We start from the raw sequence: 14,571 nt of genomic DNA, 5'->3' as shown, positions 1-14,571 counted from the left end.
GCATGTTTTTCTATGCTAAACTTAACCAGGATAAAATCCTACAAAATCTACTTCTTGTATGCTGAGGCCTGGCGGCTTTGCACATTGTGGATCAACTGTTTAAGAAATTCTGCATGCCGCGTAACTTCAACTCAAATTCGGTTTAATTGCCAAGTTGCAACTGCGAGCTTTCAGTCAGGCAAATAACATGCAAGCTGAGTTTGTAAGGCGGAAGCTCCTGCGAGCTTTAACCGAACTGAGCCGACGTCATGAATAGGGGTCTTAATCGTTCTCCATTACGTGCTTCGTTTTCATTACCCGGTGGGAAAAAATCGCTTTTAGTCGGCCTTTTCGCCTTTTCCGGTCGATTGGCTTGGCAAAGAAGCAAAGATTCGCATTGGACAGGCGTGTGCCCGTAAAGTAGATCGCCTAACGGGACTGAATTGTCGAAAAATCCGTTAGTGTCCGTTCTCAGGTCGCTCACTTCCCAGCTAAGTGATGACGATTACGTAAATGGACTTTGCGTGTCTTTTTCCCTTTGCAAAACGCAAGTTAATGCTTGTTGCTGTGTATTTATCGGTTGTACTCCTTGCTTTTGAAAGACATTTATTGGCTCAACCATTTCAGTGGAAGTTCGAGATTGCCATTAATTATTTAAGGTAGACAATATGGTTTCTTAGTGGGGCAACCTCGACAGAACCACTGAAGGAATTTTTCCGGGGGCGACAAGGTCAGCCGCTTTGGCCATACATATGGGTAATACCCGCTGACATCGATATGTATGCTTACGCTCACTGAAGATAGAAAAATCTTCTAACGAACATTGAAAAAAAAACGTTCTTCTTGCTGGGTTCTTTGATTAAAGTCCAATTAAACATAATAATCATCGGATTCATTGAATGGGTTTCACGTACGCACGCCTTTGCTAACGGTAAATGTCTTCGCAGCCGACTTGGAGGTCGCTGACTTGGCAGTGTTAAATCGTGATTTTTTGTTTTCCCCTGGCCGGTTGGTTCTTCATGTTTAATTGTACAACAACAGTACTTCCATCGAAGTGGAACACGCCGTGTCCTCAAGGTGTGATGGTTTTGCCAGCGATTTTTGAATTCATCTTCAATCATTAACATTGCGGACGATTATGAATAGTTCTATTTGGATTAAGCGAAGATTGGCCTTCTTCAGGTGGAGAACTGTGAAGATTCGGTGTCGCAGCTTGTTGTATTTTGTCAATATTAAACGTTCTTTGCAGTTAAGGGTACTGGTGTTTTTGAAATCAATTTCGCAGTTTTAAAAATTGGGACTCTTGAGCTTTACGCTTTATTAATCATTTGCAATACTCCAAAAGGCAGTTTCTTGATTTTGTACATTCAATTGTTGGTGGCTCTTTAAAAAAATGGTTAAAGAACATAGTTCTAAGGCTCTGATCACGCTTTTTATCGATGAAGAAGCTTCCAAGAAGCTCAAAAAACATTTTGGTTTTTTTCATTTTCTGCGCTGGAACGTTTTACTGCCGTCGTTTTTATTCCTTTTTACAGACAATTACTTGCATCCAGAAAGAATCGATTGTGTGCCATTTAAAATGCGTAATTTAAGTTTGTTTCCATTTGGCGTAGTAGAAATTTCAATCGATTAAACCCATTTTCCAGCATTAAAATGCCAATTATTTGCCCGAATCGAAGAAATTACTTTTCTCGAGATAACTGCTCGAAATGAGGATAAAAAATTCAGATTTATGCACTTATTTTAATTAATGTCTCGATTGGAATATTTAGTTTGCGCATTAGTTAGCTGGTCATTTGGAACGGCTTACAGCTGGAACTTTCGATTTGGATAAATATGATCAATCTTTAGATTAAATTATATAGTTTGCAAGTGTTTCTTCCTGGGCCAACGAAAGCTGAAAACGTGCCTGTCTGTTCGCCCAATAATCAAAGTTATTATCTTCGATATTCGCGTTGTCATTTCCATTTCACTCGTGCTCACAGCCACTTCTTCTCCATGATAATGGAAATGCACGAGGGTCTGATGCGGTGACAGCGTGGAAATGGAGCCAGCAAAACGCATTATGCTTGCACATACACACTTGTCAGAAAGCGAGCAAGTTTACCTAGACGTTTGCGGGTTTGTTCATAATTGTTTGCGCTCGTAAAACGGTTGTCCATGTCGGAAATCCCAGTTTTAACATGGAGCAAGCATGATAGCTTTAATCCTACAGCTTATTCCCATTATTATTGTGTCTGGATTCATTCTGCCAGTCGTAAAACAGCCGCAGTTCACGGGCAGAGAAAAATGCGATTAATGCAAGCAATAAAAGTAAATAAAACTTTCTTGTTGGCAATTAAGCAATGTAATTGATCGTTAATTAAAATGAGTTGCTAAAAAATCCAGGCGCTGGATCGAAACCCATTAACAAGCCCTAGAATAAGCTAAACTGCGAACGGAATATTGTGGATTTCCCAGCTTTTCAGCCAGCCAAACCTCGATTTTACAGGCATTTTTCACTGGTGACACATGCATGTTAACTGATGACTCGATTCATGGCGCTGAGCCTTCCTTCATCGAGTCAACTGGTCGAATTCTAGAAGTAATGCGACAAAAGTGCGAAAAGTCATTGTCCCCGACACACTTCGGTTGATTTACACATATTGATTATCAAGGAGGATTACACCTTTTTATTGCTATTTAACCTGCGAAGCTCCATTGACCGATGAGTAGTAATTTGGAAAGTCAAAAGCGCAGCTCAACACAGTTTCACCCAGGCCTGCGCCAGCTGGATGGAGTTGAACAAAAATGACAAAATCGCCAGCAAAAATGCTTTGAATGACCCAATTACTATGGCCGAATGTTTTGGAAACCTGGGCCGGCGGCCGTTGATTAATTTTGAAACGCAACTCATAATTAGAACTCGGTAACGAGGCAAAATAATGCAGTTTTTTGCCGCTCAATCGATACGCTTCTTTGGCCAGCAAAACGCGTTGGAAAATATATCGATTAGATTTTTTAGGCGGGGGGAATATGCTCGATTTTCAGCCCTCAAGCGAGTTAATTATTATCACTGAACAACAGGCTCTATCGGCAGCTTATCGACCCGACGAAGGCTGGATGGAGAGCTGGTGAAGTTATTTTATTCTGGGTTTTTTCAAAAAAACGTGTCAGCACAGAAAACACGGTTTACTGATTAATCAAGCCAATAAGTGAATTGACTTTGAAAATGCTTCCTATTGAGCTAGGCCTGGGCAATTCAGTGATTTTTTAACTGAGTTACCACTCATTAACCGATGAGTTATAACTGGTTAACTCAGAGAGCGGCTACAACTCAACAGCGCATCTCAACACAGTGTTACCCTGGCAAGTCCTAATCGAAAAAGTATTTAGATTGATGGCGTGCAGAGTTGCCCCACCCAGCGCATAATGGCGTAAATTTTTGGGTGTGTGTTGGACGATTACGGTTAATTTGCCCCTGGCGTTGGTGATGGACAATTAATGCTCGATATGCATGTTTTCATTAGTCCAGTCGCTTACTACCAAAAAATCTGCAAGTGTGTCAATACGAGACGCCCAAGTCGCCTTAACTAAATTAGTAAAGTTCAACTGCGGCCCACCCGGAGGGGAAAACCCAGTTTTAATGAGTAGTACTTAGACAAAACTGTAGAGCTGCGATGGCTTCATTGTTCGGAGGATGAATGGGCCCATTCTTATCTGACGAGGAAGCGCAACTTCAAAGATACCTCGTTTCGGAATATTTTATTTTTGCCTCTACAGCGTTCAGATTTATGTTCCCGGCCGGGGAAAACGATCGGGCGGCCACCATGAAGGATCGTTCCAACTAACGTGGGAACGTGCCTCCACGTTAGCGAGGCTGAGCCTCACTTAATTGCCAGTCATTGGAGTTGCGGATCAATTAGGGAAAAGACAAAATGTCTTTGAAATCACTCGGGAGAAGTCATTTTGTTTTATTTATTTATGGAAATGGTATTCACTCACGCGCTTTTAAACTGCAGTTGTTTGGGTTGCCAGAACTAAGCTGAGCAATTTTTAGTTAAAACGGTAATAAACCACTTTGTCCAGGTAAAAGTAGCTTCCGGCAATGTTTTACTGGTCGAATTTAGATGCGATGGGAATTCATTATGCCTAGCAAGAAAGGAAACGTTTTCGCGATAAATCATGCTCGATTAAATTCCCAACCCTCTGGAAGACGTCATGCTTTCGAAATGCCTCCTGGGATCACAATTTTGCTATTTATGGCGGCATCAAATTGCAATTAAGTTCACAATCTTCGCGAAATACACCACTTTTCGTTACTTTTTAGTGCTTTGAAAGCTTTTTGGCATGATTGCTGTAGATTTCTTGCAGTGTTTGAACGTCGTTCATATAATTTCTAATACTTTCATTATGTTAATGGACGCAACTGTTGAAACCCAATTTCCATTCGACATTGTAATTGGAAACAATTAAGTCCGAAGTCTTGATTATGCATTTAAACGACCGATTATCCCACTGCGTTACGACACCTTCCGACATTGTTTCAGCCAACAATTATGCAGAGTAATGAAATTTCAGCGGGTGATCGTTCCTTCCTAATCAACAGTGTAAGAAATGGTCTTGTTTCGTTTGAAAAGGCTGCGCTTTGCGCGCTTTTTGGGTAATGTTGTCTGGAAATGAACAAGTTAGTAGTGCGGTCGTTTGTTTCTTCAGTTAATGGGAAAACCGGATGTTTCAAGAAGAGATGGCCGTTTTGAGCCGTTTGTTTGATCTTGAAACTTGTGGTGTTGAGATCCAGAAAACGTTCATTTTTGTCCAACCAGGAGCATCTCGAATTTCGCATAATTTTGCATTTCTTCATTTGCCACCCTGTAGAACACTTATCTGAGTAATTTTACCACAACAGGGACGAACAGAACACAAATGGTGCTGAATAATGGTTCAAACAGAAGCCCACTCGCTTGAAGCAATGAGAATTTATCCAGTTCCAAAGTTTGGGCAAAAATCTCAGAACTGATGAATTTTTCAAGTCACATTAACTCTGACAAAAACATGTAACATAACTTGAAAAGGTTAAAGTCTTCTTAAAAACACACAAGAGACAGAACCAGGAAAAACCCTTGGACAAACTAGTTTTTTTCTTCTAAAAAACTCGCTTTTTTGTGCTTTGAAGCCGGCGGAAATCATTTTCCAGATTTCCTTCTGACGTGTTCATTCTGCCAATTAGTTGTGATAATTTTCTTGTGGCTATTAATTTATTATTTTTTACTTTGTTTCCAATTACTCCAGTTATTCTGTTATATTATATTCAACTACGCGTAAAAATAAAGTTCGTCCCCATGTGGTGGGAATAGTTTGTTGCGATATTTATCGATATTTTATATATATTATATTTATTTTTTTTTGTGCAATAGCACAAATGCACCCATTAGAGAGTTATAAAAGTCCCGAGTTTATTATTAGCGTTAAACGTAGTTTCTACTAAACTTAAAAGCTTCAACCAGCCATAAACTTCCCGTAACTGGAGCGTGCAATTAGGTGTTCGATGGAGTCGTTTAGATACTGATGCTTGATTATATATAATAAAAAACTACAATATGCCACTTCGAGGCCTGCGCTTCTGTTGAAGAATCATGTTTTGCAAACCGATAGTGGCATACAACTAGTGGAGTAGTTTTTTCTGCAAACATCTATTTACCGTACAGCTCGTCTATGCAACCTACTTAGCCACATCACACTAACATACTTTCCTTCTAAAGTATGCGATGTGAAATGCCCACATACTGATTTTAATAAGAACGTAAGAGTAAATGGCGCTATTAATTTGATTGTTTGAAGATTCAATTAATTACTGATGTTCCGAATTTGCGTTTTAAGTCCACAGTTTCAAGAGTTTTTTAGAAAGTTTGAAAAACTATTGAATGATGGGCTGTAATGGATAAAGTCGCGAAGATGTAATACGTAAAAGAAGCATTTCGTTTTCCGCCCATCAATCAATGTAATTCCGTTCTTGGCGAAACGGAAGCAAATTGTCAATACCGAAACTAGTTTTTTTCTTCTTAACGCGGACTGCAGGAATTAATTGAAGATGCCGAATCCGGCCCAAGTCGATAGAATGCAATTATTTAACTTATTTTTCATTGCAAGTCACTTGATGAATTACAAATGGACAATTGCATTGTCGGTTATGGATAATTGAATTATTAAGAGAGCTTAGTGTGATTGAAGGGCTGAAGGCCTGACAAACTTCAACTAGCAATAGCCGGTTCTTGACAAACACTTATGATCCGCATGCCTAAACTCACTTTTTTCGGTGCCTGTTTTAACTATGAGTTTTCGTTCCAAGCGCCCCGATGTGAACGAAATATTTAGGCAAAGCATACAAAGAAGATAAAGTTAGCCGACTGAAAAGTGGGCCCTTTCCAAACTGATAAAATAAATTCGATTTGGGTCGTTCGCTATGATAACATCTTCGTATAAAGCAGTCGGTTGGAACAAATATTTTACTCCCCCGGCTGATTCTGCAACTTTACACAACTGAATATCCCATAAATGGAAAGCGCTTTCGCGCGAAACTCTCATCGCAATTGGCGCAATGTGATTTCGTGCTCTATCTCAGCTTCAGAATAAACAGCTAGTTGCGCTCTTCCATGATTAGATGGCATCTGTATTTTAGTGAAACTGAACCGTTCGTTTTCTTTACAGCAGCTGTTCAGATCGCAGCAATCGCAAGCAGCTACTCCAGGTGCAGCTGCTCAGCTGCAGCTCTTGCAACAACAGCAGCAACAGCAGTATCTGGCGGCGGCTCAGCAGCAGCAAGCTGCAGCCGCTGCTTTTACACAGCAAGGACCTTACGTCCTAAATGCGCAACAAGTAAGTACTTGAGTGGTTGTCCATGGGGCAGATGGTAAAGCGCCCATTTTCCTGTGCAGGAACCATACCTGATCACCACAGGAGTGCCCGCCCAGTATTACGGAGTAGCGCCTTGGGTTTATCCGGCTCCTCCTGCTAGTCTCGCAGCTCTTCAGCAAGGAGCCAGCAATGGAGCCAGACGACCTCTTACCCCAAATGGAACCAATGAAGCTCAACAACAAGTGCAGGTGTGTAAGGTGTTTTGTAAGGCGCATAGTGAAGTTGATTTGTACAAAAATGTTGCCGGTTTTTTGCTACAGCTAAATCCCAATAAGATATGTACAGAAGTTCCTAATTTTCTTCTTTGCAATCTTAACATTTATGACCGATGCTCCCATAAACGTTTTTTTTGCGCTTTTCATTCACAAAATCACAATTCGGAGAGATTTTCAATAACTCCGAGCTGGAATATCCGATTCTATAATGGAATGGCCTGATGGAAAGCAGTTGCGATCTTTTATCGGCTAATATACTCGAACCTTAACTTGTAATCAGGGAAAATGTTCAAAACTAGTGTTATTTGAGATTTCATATCAGAAATTACGACTGTGAAACCGGAAAAATCTAATTTGTTCGGAAAACTTTGCTTTTTGAGTCACTTGAAAACGGTTTAAACCAGAACTACTAAAAAATTCGTACTAGAACAGGTATATAATCTTGTAATAATCTAATAATCTTGTAATACTCAAAACGATTTTTATGGTTTTTTGCCTGTTCAAAATGCGCCCGCGGATGGGCGTATTTCGCCATATCCATTAAAAATATTAATACATTTACTGAAATAAAACAGCACTTAAATATATAACCATCGGCTGTTATCAGTGTAATAATTCATTGTTTCGATTTTAATCCATATTTAATACCGGCAAATTAAAATTTGCTGCAATAGCAGCTTTATAATAAATATTAAATCCGTAGCCGCGTCAATTGCTATTGCCGAGCATTTGAATAATCGAATGCAGTTTTATTGAAAATCTGCTCGTTTTTTTTCACTTGGATTTTCACCTGCACATATTGCAAACTTTTTAATGCGTTGGCAAGCTATCATCACTCTTATTACTGTCTATAAAACCCAACTTCGAGCATTGCGATTCGTTGCGGAAAGCCTTAAAAGTGAAGGGTGTTTTAATGGTTTCGAAAGGGCTGTTTTAATAGGTTTTTCTAATTGCGCATTGGAAAGAGCTTTCGTCCATTATAAGATCGCGTTTATCTTCTTGGCAACAGTTTGTTTTAATAACACGATTTAGTCCTGAAAATCCGTGTTTTGCCGCTTGATCTTCCCAAATATTACATTTCCTGAGAGTCATAAATTTATTTATTATTTAAATTATCTCAAGGTGCTGCTGTATTGCAACTGTCTACTCAAGTCGAGACCATATAGAAAACTTTTATCAGAAGTCGAAAGCACATTCAATTATGCCATTGCCAGTAGTGTCTTTTGTTGATTAAAAACCGTGATAAAATTCGTAAAATTCTTCAGAAGTGCTGGGTTTAGGCCTGGATCACACTGTGTTGAATTGCGCTTTTGAGTTGCTGCCGCTCTCTGACTTGATAAGTTGATAACTCGTTTGTTAAAGCCGATTAAAGCATTACAAAACCCGAGACCCGATCAACCAATTTAGATTTATCAAAAGAGATAGACTTTCGAGGCCATTCCTTGAAACTAATGGATTTTTCGGGATTTTAGGCCATCATTGGGTAGAATTGCTGGTTGACGTTTCGCAAGCACGAGTGGCTTGCATCTTCAGAAGTGGTTTGCTTGAACAGTGTAAGCAATTCTACCCAACGATGGCCTAAAAACCCGTAAAACCCATTAGTTTCAAGAAATGGCCTTGAAAGTCTATCTCTTGATTTTCGAAGACGATTCGACGCGATTCGCTTTTGGGCAAAACTGTAACTCGCAACTTAAACACTGTTGGGGCAGTTTGGCGACGGCCGTCTCAATCGCAGGGCACTCCCCTATAGCTGTCCTTGTCAGTGCACTTGAACGGTGCAATAAACAGAGCGCGGAATGTTTAGCGCTCCCTCTGCGTCTCTTACAGTATAAACTATGCCTGTTCTTCTCTGTCACATTGCATTTACGCGCAACAGTTTGGAAAAGGAAACGCCAAACTGCCCCAGATTAATAAAAAAAATCAGTTTTTGAAAAATCGGCGTGTATAGTGGACTACGGTGGTCTCATAAAATGGACGAAACTCCACTCTATGAGATCCGTGAGGTCGATTTCCTTGACGGATAGAGCTGTTTGAACGCAAGACGTGCTTTAAAAAATTACCTGGCAAAATAGAGAAATAAACTCGTAAATAGAAAAAACTCCACTCGTTAAACGGTGAAAGTTTGCCTTTTATGACCTGTTTGGGCTAATTTTGACAATTTTTCGAAGAAGATCCGTAAAAAGCTTCTGGACAAGAAATTATGGGGTCCGACTTAAAAAAAAATTGTGTAAAGAAACCCGTAGAAGTGGAAGGTTGCTTTGACATCATTAAATTGAAGAATTTCCACTCTCTGATTCTTCGAAGGGCGATTTGCGGTACTAGTTTGGCCTAATTTTGACAATTTTTTTGGCTGCTGCTTTTTACATTCTTCAATAGAGTAAACTTCAGTCCATACTTGCGCAAAGTTTGACCTCGCGGCAGGTTTCGGACAATTTACAGAAACTCACGATAAAAAATTGGTACAGGCGCAAGCCTGTTTTTAGCACCTTTAAATAGAGAATAGCCCACTCTACGATTCCTCTAAATTTGAATCTCGTCGCAGGTTTGGCCAAATTTTAACAATTTTTAAAAGACGATTCGTCGAAAGTCGCTTTTGGGCAAGACAAACTGTACCTCGCAACTTAAACACTGTTGGGGCAGTTTGGCGACGGCCGTCTCAATCGCAAGGTACTCCCCTATAACTGTCCTTGTCAGTGCACTTGAACGGTGCAATAAACAGAGCGCGGAATGTTTAGCGCTCCCTCTGCGTTACTTACAGTCCAAACTATGCCTGTTCTTGTCTGTCACATTGCATTTACGCGCAACAGTTTGGAAAGGGCAATGACAAACTGCCCCAGGTTATTCAAGTTTTTTGAAATATCGGTGTGTACGGTGGATTTTAATTAAACTCGCTGTGCATTTTGCAAGCCACTCGTGCTTGCGAAACGTCAAGAAACAATACGACGGCCTAAAAACCCGAAAAACCCATTAGTTTCAATTTAGATTTGTCTGAGCATTTTGGGTGGCGTGCTTTGACTCCGATTCTTGGTAAATGTCCGTTTCAATTTACTTGTTAATGAGCCACTTAACATTGTTCTGAACATGTGCTATCAGCATGGCGTCGTAAAAGATAAATGCACTGTATGGTTAAATGAACCCTCAAGAATTTGCAATTTTCATCCACCGTGGCCTGGGTTACTCCGTGAATTTTTCGGAGTTGGCGCAGTGCTGCGCAAATGGCTTGGGGCGCCAACCCAACGCACCGGCGCCGTAACTCAGTTCAGTTGCTGGGAAAATGTTGATGACTTCTTTTTACTTTTTTTAGATCTATTTTAGAGGCCATTTATTAATAATGCTCGAGTTTTAGTAAAAGTTTCACTGAAAATGCTGAGAATCTGAATGTATTTTGCGTGAAAAAGCAAATTTCGAATCCTTCGTGATGATAACCCATTAACGGATGAGTTATAGCTCGTGAACTCAGAGAGCGGCAGCAACTCAATAGCGCAGCCCAACACGGTGTTACCCCAAGCTATCGTGTATATTTGGTTCATTGTATTATACCTAGATTTTCGAATTTAATTATGTATAGATCGAGTCTATCTATGGAAGTAGCTAGTTAAGTACCTGATGTGTTTGATAACCCTATTGTACATTATTCTGTAAATACCTAATGGGCACTGTTTTCTTGCAGCAGGGCGTACCGACGGGCGGTTACATTGTCCCCGCTGCTGCATATTATGAGCAGGGCGGCGGCCCCATTTTGGTGGCACAGGGACCAGCCGCTGCAGCCGCTGCTGCAATGCGGAACGGCCACGGCGCGCCCATGCGCCTGGTCAGTCCGGCGGCGCCCGTTCTGGTACCGCCTGGCGGAGCACCGGGGCGAACCGCCCAGAGCGCAGCAGCGGCCGCTGGCTTGTACGGAGCCGCCGCAGGCGCACAAAGTCTCTATGGGGCGGCAGCCGCTGCGGCTGCTGCAGGCGTCAGCACCTCCGTGAACGGAACCACACTCGGAGGTTAGTATTTATGGAAATTTTGTAGATTTGCTGCGCCTGAGTTAATTGAATTAAGCTGACCGAGCGCGTTTGAGTGTTGCGCTGCCGTTTTTAAATATTCAAATGTTTCTCTTCGCGATAAAAAGCCAAACAAAACATGGGCCGCTCTTCATAATCCCTCAGGCGTACATTTTTATGTTTTTCCAATAACGCTCCCGTGAAATATTCATATTCAAATGCAATTCAGTTCGATTTAATCCGGTCAGTTGTAACAAAACAGCGTGGCTGATGTTTCACAAAGTATAAGTTTATTTTCTTTGTTGGCCCACGCACTAGTTGGCGTTCGGAAATATCACAGGAGGCAGCTAACATTGTTTCAACGCAATGTTCTTTCTAAACAGGATGTTTTCTTGCGCCAAACTAAGCTGTTCATTGCGGTTACAGTAGATTAGAAGCCAATTGCTGGTCATCTTGGACCACTTTTGTCGTCCAAATCACCTAATCGGTTCGCATTATGGGGATAAAAATCGTTTAATCCCAACTCTTAACGATGCTGCAATGTAAATAATTGATTCGAAACGACAATTATTGGCTCTAAACATTGTGATTTTGGGTTCTATTGGTGTCGTAAATTAGACTTGTATTTCGACTTGTGTATAAAACTGTACGTTTTGTAAAGTGTTCAATGTTTGTACAAATAAGCCTGGCTTGATCCGGGTGATGAATGGTTCAATAATTTTCCCTACTTTGTCGTGAATTCGAATCGTGTTTGTGCTTGCCGCATATGTTGCGAATTGCCACTGCTAAACTGGTGTTGGACACACTAATATTTACATATATTGGAACAAACATGAATCAATCATCATTCATATGTAACAGTAACAATGCGTAAAATGTTCATTTCTCACGTTTCACCGCTAACCCAAACTAACCATTGCTGTGCAGGGGTGGCTCAGGGCGTGGCCGGTTCAGGACTGTTCCCTGGCCTTCCGCCTTCAGCTGCAACATTTGGAGGTTCTTCGCAATTGGGTGCAATTGGTTCATCCGCGCAACAGCAACAACAGGCCACGTCGCAACTCCATTCAGGTAAACCGCACTCGCTTAATTTGTTCGCTTGCTTTCATGATGGTTCATTGGTTGGGATTGTGCGTAACAATTGTTTAGTGTTGCTTTACTAACATGTAGCATAAGGGAACTGTGGAGGCTCGAATGTGCTTTAGGTAATAATTAGATTGTAGTTAGCAGGTGTGCTGTATGGTTTGGTAGAGGCATGCAGGTCGATAATTTATGTGACGACGTGAAATTGTATGAGCTGGAAAGAAATTTTGTTTGCCGTTTGAAACGTGGCAAATGCGCCATAGCGCCCTAGATAACTAAGGACCTTTTACGGACCTAAAGGCCAAGTGCGCTTTGGGGAATTGCCTGGGTTATATTTGGCGGTGTAAAACTTATGACACTTTGAGAACATTTTCATTTTTTTTATAAAGTCGACCCAACTGTGTTTTTATAAAGCGTTTGGAAGGAATAATATGGAAGGAATCGTCGGCTAAAGGTCGTAAACGTTCAAAAAACGCTTAAAATCCTTATTGTAACCTAGAGAATGCCTGCAACATTTTTGCGCCAACTGCGTTTGAATGAGCAAGTTTGAAATCGGTTTTATCGCACGATTTAATTTCATTCTCAAAGCCACAAACGGATCGTCACCGAAACAAAGTTCGCTTTCGGAAACTAGTTTAGCTTGCGCGAAATATTTTATCGCCACTTGCCACATTGTTTTACTGCCAATTTTGGCCGCTCTTTTACGGTCTGCGACTTTATCACCGTTCATACAAGGGCGATCCAAGGGGGGGGGNCATTCAATTCTCTATCCAACGATGCCAAAACGAATTATCTGCCTCGAATGGTTCTTGAGAAACTTCGAAAAAAGCAGCGTCATGTTCAAGTGGATTTTGCAACTCAAAAAAAAACACGCAAATTGAAAACTTCTTAAATTCAAGCATTTTTTGAGAAAACTGCCAACATTTCCCAACCATGGTTCACTTTCTAAAAAGGTCATTAAGTAAAAGGTATTTGCTGCAGAACGCACGTTGCACAACTTACCAGCGTATGATACACATTTAGTTTGTTTTTTGTTGCTTTTGTAAGGTCTTTTGCTTAGACGCGTTTCTTTTATTTCAGGCTTGGGCTTGAATACCGCAACCACAGGCAGAAGAGACTCCTTTGACAGAAACACGTCGGCCTTTTCGCCTTCATTGGATTATCGGCAGAAATGGACGTCGTACAATATTGGCAGCAGCCCGAGTCCATTAGCGGGCAGTCTTACGCCACCTCCAGCCCCTTTGCAATTAGGGGGTCTGGTGAATTCACGAGTACGTACACCCTGAGTGGTTTCACACCCCTATTATATATATGATATACATATAATTTAATAATAAATAAATCAAGGAGAGGCTGCTGTTTATGCACAAAGTTTGCCCCAGAATCATAACATTTACAGTTCAAATTGCGATGTTTTTCTTTGCAAACTCTCGAAAATAATGTTTGTCTTCATTCACCAGTGAAGTTATCTAATCTTTTTGGTTTTTCTCAAAGTTGACCACTTTCCAGGTGTTGTCTGCCGCACCTGGAGCGGAAGCAAAATATCGAAATTCTGTCGCTGCCGGACTGAACGCAACCACAATGTTCGGCTCTACCAACTCGTTGTTCGCGAAGATGAATTCATCGTTAACCGCTGTTCCTGCTGCTATGGATAAGACGCCTCAAGGCAGGTCGCGCCTGTTGGAAGATTTCCGAAACAATCGCTACCCCAATCTTCAACTAAGGTAGTTTTCCGCAGTTTTTTCACCGAATCGTTTGGATCAACATGTGTGATTTTTTCAGGGATCTAGCGAATCACATAGTCGAGTTCTCGCAAGATCAGCATGGATCGCGATTTATACAACAAAAGCTGGAACGCGCCTCAGCCCCGGAGAAGCAGATGGTTTTCAATGAAATCCTCTCAGCCGCCTACAACCTGATGACCGACGTTTTCGGAAATTACGTTATTCAGAAGTTTTTCGAGTTCGGCTCGAGTGATCAGAAAACCACGTTGGCGCAAAAAGTAAGTACCAAACCCCATACGGATTCTGGACAGTCTTTCTTCTGACGCTCAGTTGTTGAAGAATTGCATAAACTAAAGTCGCAAGTGAAAGCGAATTACGCTTTTTATTGTCTTGAGTCACATACGAAGTGGCGGATCTTCATTGCAAATGTTCGCATTTATATACCCGGTCGCTTTTAACCTAGAGTACCTAGAATTAAACGATTGATACAGAAATTATAAGGTTATTTCTTGATTACTTTATAAAATAAAATTTCAATTTAATCCACAAATCGATAGAATTATCTTGCTTATAAATTCTGTTTATCTTTCTTTCACCATTCCTTTGGTGCAAAATTTTAAATGCCAAATTGCGAATTGCAGCAAAAACAATTTTAACAATTCGATATCTTCAAAACGGTTAAATTCAAGC

General features: G+C 40.9%; 1 protein-coding gene across 1 annotated transcript; it reads left to right on the top strand.

The window, feature by feature from the left end:
• Positions 1-6,666: 6,666 nt before the first annotated feature.
• LOC125503697 (pumilio homolog 1-like) lies at positions 6,667-14,541 on the top strand (the record flags this gene model as incomplete). The annotated part of the gene is given in 7 exon segments (XM_048664427.1): positions 6,667-6,834; positions 6,894-7,061; positions 10,759-11,080; positions 12,005-12,145; positions 13,238-13,428; positions 13,652-13,881; positions 13,940-14,541. Coding segments are annotated over 5 exon segments (1,041 nt in total). The 3' UTR covers positions 14,205-14,541.
• Positions 14,542-14,571: the final 30 nt, after the last annotated feature.

This window comes from Dendroctonus ponderosae, unplaced genomic scaffold (assembly GCF_020466585.1).
Source record: "Dendroctonus ponderosae isolate FM_Combo_2020 unplaced genomic scaffold, Dpon_F_20191213v2 Dpon_F_20191213_239, whole genome shotgun sequence".
Lineage (NCBI taxonomy): Eukaryota > Metazoa > Arthropoda > Insecta > Coleoptera > Curculionidae > Dendroctonus > Dendroctonus ponderosae.
This window is presented reverse-complemented; position numbering and strand designations above follow the sequence as displayed.